Source organism: Leptonotus elevatus, chromosome 20 (genome assembly GCF_054856555.1).
Source record: "Leptonotus elevatus isolate MCC_2025b chromosome 20, RoL_Lele_1.0, whole genome shotgun sequence".
NCBI lineage: Eukaryota > Metazoa > Chordata > Actinopteri > Syngnathiformes > Syngnathidae > Leptonotus > Leptonotus elevatus.
In genome coordinates, this window is record NC_141258.1 from 3,103,391 (window position 1) to 3,117,703 (window position 14,313).

Genomic DNA, 14,313 nt, shown 5'->3' on the forward strand with positions numbered 1-14,313 from the left:
GTTTTTTTGTAAAAGAACAGAAATATTGTGTGTTTTTACAGTTAGTCATTTCATGTTATTTTACATTTGACATGTAAAATCTGTGTTTATTTGTGTAAATTAAATATTATTTTTAAAGTAAGGAAAAAAACTAAACTAAAAAGTAAAATTCTGTTAAATTACAAGTTTTTTTTTTAGAGTGTATGGAGAAGGCTGTTTCTATCAGACACATACTCTAGATGTATGAAACATCTGTTGACACGTTAAAATAATAATATGTACATGTGCTAATCATATAGCCCCATTCAGTTTTTACATATGAACAAATGAGAACATTTCAGAGGAATAACAGGCAGTTGATTGCTTCTATTTTCATTCTGCCACAGATATAAATTATCACCTCTTCAAGTCCTTAATTAAATGTCGTAAAAAATTAATTCGACAGGGAGTGCTATTGTCAAGGTTTGTTAGCCACTTTTGCAAAAAAATAAATAAAAAAACTGGCATTTCCTTTACTCGGCTCTCAGCAGTCAAGTCACACAAGGTTAGGGATCATTTGTGACGCTTTTGAACATGGTAAAAAAAAAACCCGTTTGCTGGAATTCTTCTCCTGGCATTTTGCGACATTTTATTTGATCCTCTCTTCTCCAGTGTAAGGAGTTTGGACTGGTGGGGAACGAGCTGTGGTTGGCTGCCAGCGTTGACAGGCGCGTCAGTGTCTGGGCGGCCGATTGGTTCAAGTGCAAGTGTGCTTTACTCGACTGGCTCACACTTCCTGCGCCGCCGTATTGCCAGGTACTTCCTGCGCTCACACAGTACATGGCAAAGTCCAGAAAATGCCACTTCAAATGTCGGGCGCGGCAAGGGAGTTATGCTGAATGAGTCATGCAATTTTTCAGCTTAGATTTGCAGTTTTTGTTGTGATATATTCTCTGTAATAGATGAATGAAATAACAAAAAAAGTAAATTATACAGGATTGATAAAAACGATGCTATTTTCCTGTTTCTGCCTGAATCACTTGTATGCTATTGTAGGATGACAGCCCACCTCCGAGCCTGGCTGCCTTTTGCCCAACAGACCCCAGCCTGCTCATCTACACTGGTTACGGCGTAGAGAAAGAACTCATTTTCTACAGCCTCTCGAAAAAAAGGGTACCTGTCTGCACCTGTCGTTTTTATCTGATTATAATTAATTAAGTATTAGCTTAAAATAAATAATAATTATTATTAAAATGTATTTAATTTACTGTTTTTTATTTACTTTAGTTAGATATGATTAATTTTAATAAATACATTTTTTAAATAAATAATAATTATTAAAATTAATTGAATTTATTGTTTTTAATGTACTTTAGTTAGATATTATTAATTGTAATAAATAATTATAATGACTTATTTATTTATTTTTTTATTTTATTTCTAATCTAATTTTTTATCTGTACCGGTGCCTGTTTTTCTGCTCACATCAACTAACGTTTTTTTCCCCCCTCACTTGTACAAGATAATCAAAAAGATTGCTTTGCCTCACTGGGCCACATGCTTCAGCCTCTCTTCCAAGAGTCAACTCATAGCGTTGGGGTCAAAAGGTAAACTGTCGCTCAGTAGTCACACGAGGTTCAAGAATGTTTGTAACGACTGTCTCGCTGGGTGCCTGACCTCTCGTCGTCCCCCCAGAGCGAGTGTTGAAGCTGATCAAGTGGACCAGCGGCAAGTTCCAGGACTTCATACAGCACAGCGACTCGCTGCAGACGTGTCGTTTCTCCCCCTCAGGGACACTCCTCTTTTCTGTGGCTCATAATGAGATTCTGCTGTGGGAGGTGAACGGCCTCTGAGAAGCCTCATCAGTATTTTTGTTGTTTTCAAGTTCAAACCTTGTAGGTTTAAGTCCTTCAGCATGTTAATGCCTTTCTCGTCTTTTATCTTTTTTAGGATGAATTTTGAGTGCATGTATTATTTCAAAATACTGTTTAGACATTTTATTTTTGATTATTATTATTTTCTTGTATGTATTACCCAATAGCAGGTTCTCCTTTTTGTTTTGGAATATAAAAAATTGGGAACTGTTTCATGGTCCAGAATGTCTTTTCCATCATAGGACAAATCACGATTTTGTCGTGGAAACAAACCCCGCTTCGTCCTGTGCTGTTTCCACCCAGCATTGATGCACACGTTTCAGATGATCAAAAGCGGCTTTTGCATAGAAATGGCAGTGAATTTGATGACATTCATAGTTACAATTCAAATAATGCTTCCATTCCATTCATAATTTTGCCACTTATTGACTGCACCTTATCAATTTACACAATACCCAAATGTCAACATTTGGACCGAGGTAAGTTAATCGATAGATTAATTTGATTATTTTGTTTTGTTTTTTAATTGCAGCAGCAAGTCATTTGAATGATACATTTTACAAATCACAAAATTTGAAAGTAATTTGTCTTCTAAAATATATATTTTGTTTTTTTCTGCAGGGTTGGTTAGACAAACTTGTGATAATGGGGCCTATTATTTTGTATACTTAAGCAGGCTAGGTCATTTGTAGATTTGATAGAAGAAGAAAAAATATCAAAATTTGTGTATTCATATAAAAAAAAATTCTAATCGTTTTCTCTTATTATTTACAATGAATCGTCTATCTGAGGGAAGCCCAGTACAAAATGCCCGTATGTAGCCGTTCCGTGTGTCCAGCAGAGGGCGTGTTTTCCCGCTCTTCCTTTTGAACCGGAAATGTACGAGTTCACCTTGTGTCCAAAAACTCGTAGCCGAGCGGAGCGAAGAGGCGAACAGTTGTGGAGCTTGTCAATGTTCGCCAGAGTTTTTACTTTCAAATGAAAGACAAATGTCTCCGTAGCACAGCGGCGTGTCTGGCTGGTCTTCGAACGGGAAGGCAACATGAAACAGGACGTGAGGATACTTTTGCTGGGGGAACGTGAGTACAGTATGGCGAAGAGTCTTATGACAACTGAACAACAGCTAGCCGATTAGCAAATATTATGCTGGGGCTAACATACTGCTTTTCGAGCTGAGATGGGGGGGGGGGGGGATGAAATGTGATTTTTAGTTTCGACGTTGATAGCTTGGCAGTTGAACTCTAGAATTGTTTTTATTCTAAGTATCGACTTCATGCAAAATCGGTGTCGTGAAACTTTCCTGCTTGTGTTATTGTGATATGGAGTGGAATTTAATGGGGAAAAAAATCCTACTAAAATTGGTTAATTAAAATTTTTATTTGTATTTTTCTGCATTGGTCTTGTGACAAAAGTTTTAAATTTGTAATGTAGTACAAAAAGTTTCATGTCCGTTTTTATTTGATTAAATAATTGGATAATTACTAACAACTACATTATTGGAAATGACAAAATACAACGATTAGTATACATTATTAATATGTATTATTTTATGATGGCTATTTGTCCGTTAAAAATAATAATAAAAATTAAATGTGATCCACCCCTGTTCTGCATTGACAGCCACATAAAGTCCTTAACTTTTTATTAACATTTTATGATAAGATTTTTGTAGGTTTGCTAATCCATAACCACTCATACACACATATTGTAAATGGAAGGCAGGATTTTGGCTGACTACCATAGCTTTAAAATAAATATATGATTTTAATGTTTTAAAAAAAAAATGGGTAGGAAGTTAGAATTTGTGTTGTGTCAAATAGACAGCTGTTTTTGTTTGCGTTTCCAATATTAAGTACATTTGCTATTTCACTTATTTGCTTCTCGTTGCTCCCCCTCTTCCAAACTCACCGGGCAGCCATGGTGGGGAAGACTTCTCTCATCATGTCCTTGGTTGGAGAGGAGTTCCCCGAGGAGGTCAGTGTCTCATCATCATCATCATCATCATCATCATCATCATCATCTCTCTTGCTGAGTGTAGTGTGGACATTTAAAGGACATGCCCACTTTCTTTGTGTAACCGCTGTTTGCCATGGATTAATAGGCCGATATTTGCTAATCAATGGTAACTCCCAGGTTCCGTCTCGAGCTGAAGAAATCACCATCCCGGCTGACGTCACTCCAGAGAAAGTGCCCACACACATCGTGGACTACTCGGGTAACTTTACATGTAGCGCAATCTGCTACGTTGTAATGACAAATTGCTTATTGTTGTTGTTGTCGAATATCCTTGGCAGAAAAAGAGCTGAGCGATGAGATCCTTCGAGGAGAGATTCTCAAGGTGAGTACGTTATTGTCGAACACCCAAGCAACTCGCATGGATAATTTGATGTCGTCCCACATAGGCCAACGTGGTGTGTGTGGTCTATGATGTCACCAACGAGGACTCAATAGAGAAGGTAGTTTCAACACTCACAAGCACTTTAAATCAATCATAAAATGCCAATTATGTTCTATGTTGTTGTTTTTTTGTAGATCAAGACAAAATGGATACCTTTAGTGAATGGCGATGCAGAGAAAGGAAACAAGTATGTATCAACTTTGGGAGAAGATGTCATTGTGAGGTGCTATTGATTTGAACCAGTGTTTTTTTTTTTTTTTTTTTTTTTTTTGTAATTACGTCAAGAGTTCCAATCATCCTCGTGGGGAACAAGTCGGATCTGCGCTCGGGCAGCTCCATGGAAACCATTCTCCCCATCATGAACCAGTTCTCTGAGATTGAGACGTGCGTCGAGGTGAGCTTTCTCTGCCCTTCTGCACGTTTCATTCAAATATTTGCTGTACTCGAGCTGTTCGTGCAATGTGCTGTTTGTTTGCTTTGTTTGCTCTCAAGTGTTCTGCCCGGAATCTCAAAAACATATCCGAGCTGTTCTACTATGCGCAGAAGGCAGTCCTCCACCCCACCGCCCCTCTATATGACCCCGAAGACAAACAGGTCAGCTTTTCTTTTTTTTTTTTTTTTTTTTGCATTCCCAGTTTCCTCAATTCCTATTGGTGTTATTTTGTGACTTCAATTTTCTCCCCGCCAGCTCAAACCTCTGTGCGTGAGAGCGCTCAGTCGAATCTTTTACATCTCCGACCAGGACAACGACCGCGTCCTCAGTGATGCTGAGCTCAACTGTTTTCAGGTGCTAATCGCAAGCTTTCACCGACACGTTGCAGTTTGAAGCGAGCCAATTGACTGGATTTTTTTAAATTATTTTAACGTCAATTATAGAAGTCCTGTTTTGGAAATCCACTGGCGTCGCAAGCCTTAGAAGATGTCAAGACGGTTGTGTGGAAAAACACCAGTGACGGAGTGCAGGACAATGGCTTGACCTTAAATGGTAAGTAGTAGAGCCTGACCGATTAATTGTTTGACATTAGCTCTTTTAACTCATTCACTGCCATAAATTCATTTAACTATTTCTATTAGTTTACATTTTTTTTTCACTTTTGTTAACAAGAGAATGAAAACCCCCTAATTTTTAAATATATCTTTTTTTTTATCTTTTCTTTTTTTTAAATATATATATATATATATATATATATATATATATATATATATATATATATATATATATATATATATATATATATATATATATATAAATTAACTACAATTAAAACAAATTATTGCCTGACGCCCTTAATTTTTAAATATTTTTTTTTATTTTTTGTGTGCAAAAAAATCAGCCTGTTTTTTGTAGATTTTTCTCTCTGTTGAAAAGATAAACACATACTAAAGAACAAATTTGTGTAAAATAGTCAAATGTTTTGCCCGTCATTCATGTGTTTATTTTTGTGTTACAGGACCAAAAAAAACCTTTTCAATTTCAATGAATCGGTTATCAGAATTTTATTCTGCCAAATATCAGAATCGGCATGTGCCTCAAGCAGTCCTCAATGAGTGTTTGAAATGTAACCGTGTTTTTTTTTTCCTGGTTGCGCTCTTCTTATTTTCCAGGTTTCTTGTTCCTTAATACATTATTCATCCAGCGGGGCCGACACGAAACCACATGGACGATCCTCAGGAAGTTTGGTTACGATGACAACCTGCAACTGACGGATGATTACCTCTGCCCCGCGTATGCCCGCTGACATTTCTGTTGCGCTTCTTGTTTTTCGTGTGCGTTTTGTACTCACTTAGTCGCTCGTTCTTCCGCTTGTTTTGATCACGACAGCCTACGGGTTCCTGCGGGCTGTACTGCTGAACTCAATCATTTGGGTCACCAGTTCCTCCAGCGGCTGTTTGAGAAGTATGATGAAGTGAGTAGTGATATCAACTGATAGTTGTAAGGAGCATTGTAAATCTTATCCAGTTATCTAGGCTCCAGGATTCCCCCCCCCCCCCCCCCCCGCCCCCCTCCTTTTCTTTAATATCTATTTCCCCTCTCAGGATAAAGATTGTGCGCTGTCACCAGCAGAGCTGAAGAATCTGTTCTGTACTTGTCCTTACATGCCGTGGGGCGCCGAGGTCTACACGACGGTCCCGACAACCACCGAGGGTTACATCTCTAATCATGGCTACCACTGTCAGTGGAAGTACGTGCTGACTTTTTGGCGAGAGATTTTTTTCCCCCCAAAGCATTTCATAGATCGTTTAAGCTTTTTCGTTGGTTTCTTCATTCGCGTGTAGGCTTTCTGCCTATCTCGACATCCACCGTTGCCTGGAGCACTTTGGGTACCTCGGTTATCCTGTCCTCACGGAGCAGGAGTCACAGGCTGCCGCAGTCACAGGTGTGTGTTTGTGTTTCTTCGCTTGCTGCGTTCGAGTCAGTGACAGAAACACAAAATGAAGCGCAGTAACTTAACTCATTCACTGCCATTAACGACTATAGACGTCAAAGTTTCATGTGAACTATTTCTATTAGTTTAACTTTTTTTTTTTATGAAAACCTAGATTTTTTTTATTGTACATTTATAACAGATATAAAATTATTATGCGATTAATTACGATTAAACGGCCCTTATTATTTTTTACTTTTTTAAATTAGGCCCGTCGGGCAATTACATTTTTTAAATTGTAATTAATCACATGACTTCACTTGTTAACTAACGATTAATCACAAATTTTAAATCTGTTCTAAATGTACAATCATTTTTTTTCTAGGTTTTGATACTTTTTTATTTTATTTTTTTTTTTATTATTATTTTTTTTATACATACTCTTGTTAACAAAAGAAGAAAAAAATGTTAAACTAATAGAAATAGTTCAAATTAATCAATGTCAGTGAATGATTTAAGAACATGATACACAATCCATGAAACAATCCCAGTATTAGTGTGGCTCTCATTCAGGGCAGACAAACGGAACATATACGCTAGCTACAAATGTTCACACATCTTGTAGATCATTTCCTCACCTTTATTGAGTCAGTACAAAATGAGCAGAAAAGGCAGTAGAAAAACGAAAACAATTTCATCCAACAACAGTGCTTCATGTAGGACGGCGTATTAGGGCCACGTATAAATATTGATTTTTGTTTTAGAGGGTGGGGGCAATATTGCGAGAAAAAAACCCTCAGAAACTTACGAGAAATACACTTAGCGTAGCTATAGTCTAATATGAGGATTTGTTGGTGGTTAATAGGACACTGTTTGTAAAATGAAAAGGCAGGATGGAAACGGATTCATTCTTAATTTAAACTTTACTCGTCATACACGGCAGTTAGGGGATCAGGAAGTGTTGTCGCTCTATCAGCTGACTAACACGAACCAATCAGAAGCTAGCATACTTTTGGTAAATGCAAGTGAATAACAGAGGGCAGCAGATTCGACACATCAACTTAGATACTTGTACAAAAAAACAAAAACAAAATGTATGAATTTGTAAATAATAATTCGGGAACCAAAAATGTACATGTAAATATTTATTTTAACAAATTAAGTCCTGATCCTCAGGGTGTGGACCTTTTGCAAAGCAAGGCGTCTTTGTCGCTGGCCGTATCCAACGCTTCAAAGTGCTTAACATGATAACGGTTAAAGCCATTACTTATTTGAAGACGCGACCGAAAAGTATTGGCACAAACATCCGAGTAGTACGCTACGTGTATTTCTCGTAAGTTTCTGAGGGGTTTTTCTTGCAAATCTGCCACTTTATAAAATCGCAAATATATGACTTTATAAAGTGGCAAATTTGTGAGTTTTTTTCTCTGAATATTGCCCCCACCCTCTAAAAAAATATATATATTTATACGCCGTCGTACTTCTGATCGTGTTTAGGTGCTTAATCCAACTCCTTTTTGTAGTTTAAAAAGCACAAGTTCAGCGTTAGCCCATGTCTCGACCATTTGTTTACATTTTGACTGTATTGTTGTTGAAATGCGCAGTAACGAGAGAACGAGGCGAGGACCTGGCGAAGCGCCAAACGCAGCGTTCGGTGTTTCTGTGCAAGGTGATCGGACAGCGGGGGACGGGAAAAACGACCCTTTTGCAGGCCTTCGCCGGCCGCGGCGCCGTGGTATGATGCCATCTGTTAGCTGCGAAGCTGCGTGTCATGCCCCGCTCTGACCGCCGCGTCTGTTGCTTGACTAGAACGACCCGAGCAGCGGCGATGCCTTTTCCCCCTTCGCCATAAACACGGTCCAAATAGGCAACCAAGAGAAGTCCCTTATTGTAAGTCGCCCGCGTCGTCGTCGTCGTCGTCTTGATGGCGGTCTTCACGTGGTGACCGTTCTCGTCATATTGTGCAGCTCAACGAGGTGGACGTGGAGGCGGACTTCCTGATGGCGTCGGACTCGCACTGTGACGTGGCTTGTCTCATGTATGATGCCAGTGACCCACATTCCTTCGACTACTGCGCCAGCATATACAAGGTATTCTGCTAATGATAAATGATGGTAAGCTTGCTAGCTTCATGCTAATATACAATGTGAAACTCCATAAACAGGCTAATGGATATTAGCATGAATGTGACGGTAATTATAAATATAAATATCTGCTACTTAGCACTAGGATAGAAGCTATCCAAACGTCACGACGTGATAATAATAATTAAAAAAATTCACGATACTGTATAAAAACTCACAATATTGGGGGGGGGGGGCACAATATTGTGTTTTTGTACATAACAGCAGTGACAAGGAAAAAGGCTTAGCCTTTTCATGTCCTGTCACACGTCATTATCATGTGCTCGTAATGGCTCGGCGGTGCAAAGCATCATGGTCTATGTAGTTCACAATGCTGTGTTCGGCTGAAGCAGGTCAAAAGGAATTTTTTTGATGGCGGTATTGAAAAATACTTGCTGGTATGACTGATTTATGGAAGTGATAACCACGGCGGTGGCTAAAACATGCCTAATTAGAATTAAACTGCACTAATAAAGTAACCACCAGAGGGTGCAAGAACTGCACAAATGGAAAACAACCACGCCTTATTAACATATGTGCTGCTTTTAAATTTGTGACACGGCGACGATGACTATCGTGGCAATTTTAATAACGCGATATTGCCGTTATCGGCACATCCTGCTCTGTGCGAATGGAAACTAGTTGGACCTTTTTTTTTTGTTTTTATTCAGCAACATTACATGGAGCGCAACATCCCGTGCGTGCTGGTGGCCTCCAAACAAGACCTCCCCGAAGTCAAGCAGTTCCACGGGGTGACGCCAGCGGAATTTTGTTCCAAACACAGACTGCCTCAACCGTTGCCTTTCTCCTACACGTTTCCCGAATCCAACACCAAGACCGTCGTCACCAGACTCGCCTGGGCTGCTGTGTACCCGTATGTTGCACTTCACAAATCACCACTGCTCTTACTGTGCCTTTAACTCTTTTACCGCCAAAAACGTTTAATGACGTATACTAAAATCCCAATGAATGCCTCCAAAAACTTTAATTGACGTTAACTGTTTTTTTTCTTTCTCTCGCAATGGCCAATGCAACTTATTGTGCAGCGCTGCTTTGTGAATGGTGTTTGTGTAATCCAAAAACACCCACTCGTTATGGCCAGCAGGTGGCAGCATTGCATCTCTTTTCAATGGGCTCCAAATGACGTGAAAACATGGCGGATCTTAGGAAAAATAACATTTCAAGGATGACGTGAATGATCAAAGCGTTTGTCACATTAAATCGAATCCACAGAGCGTCATCAAAAAAATCTTAGTGTCAAAGTCACTGTTATCTTTTCGCTTGATGTCACTCAAATGACCTGTTTTCAAATGGTGATTACTAAAGAACGGAATAAGGTAGAAACATACTTTAGTTTCTAATGAAAGATTGGAATCCAATCTTTCCTATGATATCCACAATGTCATAGTCCATAGCGCGCAATTTTCTGTTTGCCTTGAAAGATGAGTAAAAATGCTCGAAATCGGCTGGATTTTGGAAAAATGTTTGGCAGTAAAAGAGTTCAAATAATACGCTGTCCTATTAATCGATATTTTTCTATAAAGGCAAAATTAGTAGAAATCAATATTTTGGTGAAAATAAATCTTTATTTTAAGGCCATATAGCCCAGCCCTAAGTGAACACGAGGAAGTCGTTCTGGTGCCCTATAAAGATGTCTGACCTACATTGTGTTTGTCCGCCAACAGACACCTGAGCGGCTCAGACATGAGCAACACTTCGTTCTGGCTGAAAGTGGCGTTGGGCTCCGCTGCGGTTGCAGTTGTGGGTTTTGCTATTTTCAGAGCGGCCGTCAGACTGAAATGACCCCGGGTCCAGCTGAGTTTTGTGTTTGTTTGCTCATTTGTTGTTGCAGCCATAACGGATCAATACTCCCATTAGAGTTGTAATCTGCCCTCCGCTGCGTGTTGGGATTGTTCAAATGTGTCAAAACACATTGTTGTCATCCTTAAAGTTCCTTCTTTTCTTTTTTCTTTTTTTTTGCTATATGCAACATTTTTCTGCCTTACCTTCGCCTGTTGTGATGTCTGCTTGATGCATTGCTTCCACAAACCGACAGTTGATGTCCCAACAGGTGTGCTATCAGAATGGACAGCAGGCCAGAAGAAGTATTTTATCGATTTACTGTTAAATGAGATTGAAATGTTTTATTAAAACATGCAGAATTCAAAGCCAGTGCCAAATAAAAACTGGGCTGCGTTTTCAACAGATATCCGTAATTATCTGCAGCCTCTCGACTGAAACCTACTTTTTGCCCACGGGTGCTACAATAGATGCTTACCTTCACCTCCTGATTAAGCAGCGACTAGCGATAGCATGTCAAAATGCACCTTGAACGTGCCCTTTGCCCTGACAAAGTAACGTTGGCTCGGTATTGACGAAGAGGAAATCGCTTGTTAAGCATGTCCGCTCATTTACTGGCGGCGAGATTCACTCGCTTTGAACAACTGACAGACAACCTTTAAGAATGGCCGGGAAGTGTATTCAAATGAGTTGGATCCTCTTCTGTTTTTATGATGTATTTGCTGTTAAGATTTTCATAATGAAAGTGAACTGTTCTTGACATGCTCAATAAAAGAACACAACACTCTGGGCGAGCACCCCCTATTGGACTGCAGTGTTTTGGATTGTTGTTGTTGTTGTTGTTGTTGTTGTTACGTTTACAGGAACTGACGCCTGTCTTCACCATTTCCCCGTAAGTGTAAAACGTCCACCATACTTTACATGTTTGATGTTTATTGATATATATATATATATAAAAACTGATTAGAATGTTTCCGGGGTTTGTCCCATCTCACCTACCAGCTGTCCAAGAAAGTTCCCCCAAACCGCCAGAGGAGGGCAGTATAGGATGCAATTGGACCTGGCTGACGTGCGTAAAGTCTTGATGTCATCTGCTTGTAAACAAAAGTAAGTCGTTTTGTTCCCATGTATTAGTTAAAAATACTGGACTGCATGTGTTAAACGTATTTCCATACGACTGCATTTTTCATCATAACTCTTGACAACTAGTGTCTTGTAAAGACTACAAATGGGTTTAAGTGTACCTAATGAAGTGGCTAGTGAGTGGACTGAGTGCGTAATGTATTTCCATGTGCCGGTGTGTGTCTTCTATCAATGAAAAATTTATTTACTGTGTACTTAATTCAGTTCCGGGTGGGAAATTGAATTGCCACAGAAGCAATAGTCACACAATAACTGATGTGTATCGATCCCTCATCAATTCCCTCTTTGTCTCCTTTTTATATTTTAATTTGGCCCTTCTCTGCAAATAAATGCTCTCATGATATTTGAAATGTAACTTATTTTTCCTAAAAAAGCATAAAAGCTAATTATTCTTGCAATGGTCTGTTTGGTCTCCAGAGGTGGACGTAGTTGTGTTCTTTTAATATAGCAGCTGGTAAGTGCAGGTGCAAAATGTATTTCCATATGCATACCCATTTTCATTCATTATATTCCCTTGATTTGTCTTCTGTTAAAAATAATATAAATTAAGTGTACCTAATGAAGTGGATGATGCATTTTAGCCTGTTAATCACTTGCTTTACGTCACACCTCTCCTCATTTTATGAGCTCAAAAAAACAAACCCAAACTTTTCCCAAACACATTCTCTTCCGTTTTATTGAATGTCGGTATAAGGCGATGTGGGTCAGGGGTTGCACAGTAAGATGGATGGAATGAACGGATCCGCTACAGTAAAGCACTAGAACCTCCATCACGTCACTACATAGGGACCACCAATGTCACAAGCACAATATTACTCCTTTAAAAGCTATGGTCTTTTTTTTTTACAGTTGTCTTAATGCTGACAATTAGTTTTGTGGAGTTTTGTGGTGTCGGTGAAAGTTAGCAGAAGTTTGCATGGAATCTTACAAAAATAATACATATACGAAAAAGATGTCCTTTGAGGAATATGTACACAGTCCGGTCAAGAAGATATTGTCTCTTCACTTCCTTTTGCCCGCTTTCGCGGCCTTCTTCGCGGGCTTGGCCTTGGGCTTGGCTGCCCTCTTGGCCGCTTTGGCTTTCGGTTTGCTCGCCTTGGCCGCTTTGGTCTTCTTCGGCGTCGCCGCCGCCGCCGCCGCCGCTTTCTTGGCTTTGGCCGGCGTGGCCTTCCTGGTCACCTTGGCCACCGCCTTGCTCTTCTTCGCCGCCGCTTTCTTGGGCTTCTCCGCCACCTTGCTCACCTTCTTGGGCTTGGCCACCTTCTTGGGAGGCTTCGCCGCCGCTTTGGTGGCCTTTTTGGGCTTGGCCGCGGCCGGCTTCTTGGCGGACTTTTTGGCGTCGTCCGGCTTGGTGAGTCGGAAGGATCCGGACGCGCCGATGCCTTTGGTGTGGCGCAGCATCCCGGACGCCACCAGCCGCTTGAGGGCCATTTTAATCTGGACGTCGGCGTTGTCGCCCACCTTGTAGTTCTTGCGGACGAACTTCTGGATGGACTGGCGGGACGCTCCGGTCCGGCTGTCGTCGTGCACGATGGCCGCTTGGATCATGTCTGAGTATTTGGGATGAGAAGCGGTCTTTTTGGGCTTGGGTGCTTTCTTGGCTTTCGCCGGAGATGCCGATGTCTCTGCCATGGTTCTTTTCTTTTATTTTGTTGTTGTTGTTGCCAAGTTCAAGCTCGAACGCACGCACAAAAAAAAAAAAAGTCGTCTGTGGCTCGGCAATACAAAAAAAAGACCCACAAAAAAAGGTTCGCCTTGGGGAAAATAACAAGTCCCAAATACTCACTTTTTGTTGTCAAAATTACTATCTGACGTGTCCACGTAAAAAAGACGAGACGGGACAAGAAGATGTCTTAAGTGTCTAATTCTACAGGCGCCCCGGCTGTGCTATGAAGCCTCTCTGCGGACGTGATTGAGAACACCAACTGCCAGCAGCTGATCTAGCGGACTCCATGGAACTGGCGCTGTCCTGTTTGTGTTTCTTCATCCTCCAATTCGCCTCAAATATAACAACTACGCGCCGGTTCCGACCCACGCAACATTACGGGCCGGTAGCAGAGGCATTGGGCTTGCCCGGCACACGTTCGCTGTGTCTCGACAATGGCGAATAACAACTTTTATTCCGGGAAAACCGGCTGGAAGTAATACGCGCCGTCAACAATTTTGCACAATTCGCCTTAAATTGACCCAAACAGACGGAACCTCCGGGGAAATCTTGTCGTGCATATTAAAAGTGAATCTATGCTCTAGCGATTGCACGCAATCTGCTCGGTCCACGGTTCCGTTTTCGCTTTTAATACATGCTTACATTTTCCCAACTAACACAGTCCGGCCACTGACTTCAAGTGACGTGGTCGAGATTATTTACTGTTAAACGTCGTATAAATGAAATATCACCGTGTCCGAGTCACAGGTGACCGTCGTAGTCATAGGGTGGCTTTATTTGTGTCACGACACGATGATTTTGTCAACCCGGTTCGCTGTTTTTGGACCGAATTGTTTACATTTGTCACTATGGCAGTCGGTGCTCCTTCTCCCATTGTCAGGAAAGTTGCCAACACATCCCAACGTGACATGCTTGGGTGGTGGGTGCAACAAATGATCTTTTTTTTTTTATTTCAAGTATGTGTGTGAGGAGGAACTCGGGGGTG

At 40.6% G+C, this 14,313-nt stretch overlaps 3 protein-coding genes across 4 annotated transcripts in view; 2 read left to right on the forward strand and 1 right to left on the reverse strand.

Moving 5' to 3' along the window:
- Nucleotides 1–2,042, forward strand: part of wdr90 (WD repeat domain 90) — a 23,889-nt gene extending 21,847 nt beyond the window's left edge. Inside the window, exons 40-43 of the mRNA XM_086065087.1 lie at nt 631–774; nt 1,015–1,131; nt 1,481–1,565; nt 1,654–2,042. Coding sequence (XP_085921213.1) covers nt 631–774; nt 1,015–1,131; nt 1,481–1,565; nt 1,654–1,811 — 504 coding nt within the window. The 3' untranslated portion in view covers nt 1,812–2,042. The remainder of the gene's footprint in view (nt 1–630; nt 775–1,014; nt 1,132–1,480; nt 1,566–1,653) is intronic.
- A 678-nt stretch (nt 2,043–2,720) lies between these two features.
- rhot2 (ras homolog family member T2) lies at nt 2,721–11,321 on the forward strand. 2 transcript variants are annotated; one of them, XM_086064894.1, is made up of 19 exons: nt 2,721–2,886; nt 3,748–3,806; nt 3,966–4,047; nt 4,127–4,170; nt 4,235–4,288; nt 4,365–4,417; nt 4,516–4,624; nt 4,723–4,824; nt 4,919–5,017; nt 5,107–5,215; nt 5,836–5,956; nt 6,053–6,137; nt 6,268–6,413; nt 6,508–6,608; nt 8,201–8,331; nt 8,406–8,486; nt 8,564–8,686; nt 9,391–9,593; nt 10,405–11,321. In XM_086064894.1, exons 1-19 carry the CDS (start codon nt 2,811–2,813, stop codon nt 10,520–10,522), a joined length of 1,896 nt encoding a protein of 631 aa, XP_085921020.1. In that variant the 5' UTR covers nt 2,721–2,810; the 3' UTR covers nt 10,523–11,321. The 2 variants fall into 2 exon arrangements, with proteins under 2 accessions (XP_085921020.1, XP_085921019.1); XM_086064893.1 differs by having other exon boundaries at nt 2,732–2,911.
- A 989-nt stretch (nt 11,322–12,310) lies between these two features.
- h1-0 (H1.0 linker histone) lies at nt 12,311–13,547 on the reverse strand. The gene has a single exon (XM_086065312.1). It carries the CDS (start codon nt 13,292–13,294, stop codon nt 12,665–12,667), a length of 630 nt encoding a protein of 209 aa, XP_085921438.1. The 5' UTR covers nt 13,295–13,547; the 3' UTR covers nt 12,311–12,664.
- Nucleotides 13,548–14,313: the final 766 nt, after the last annotated feature.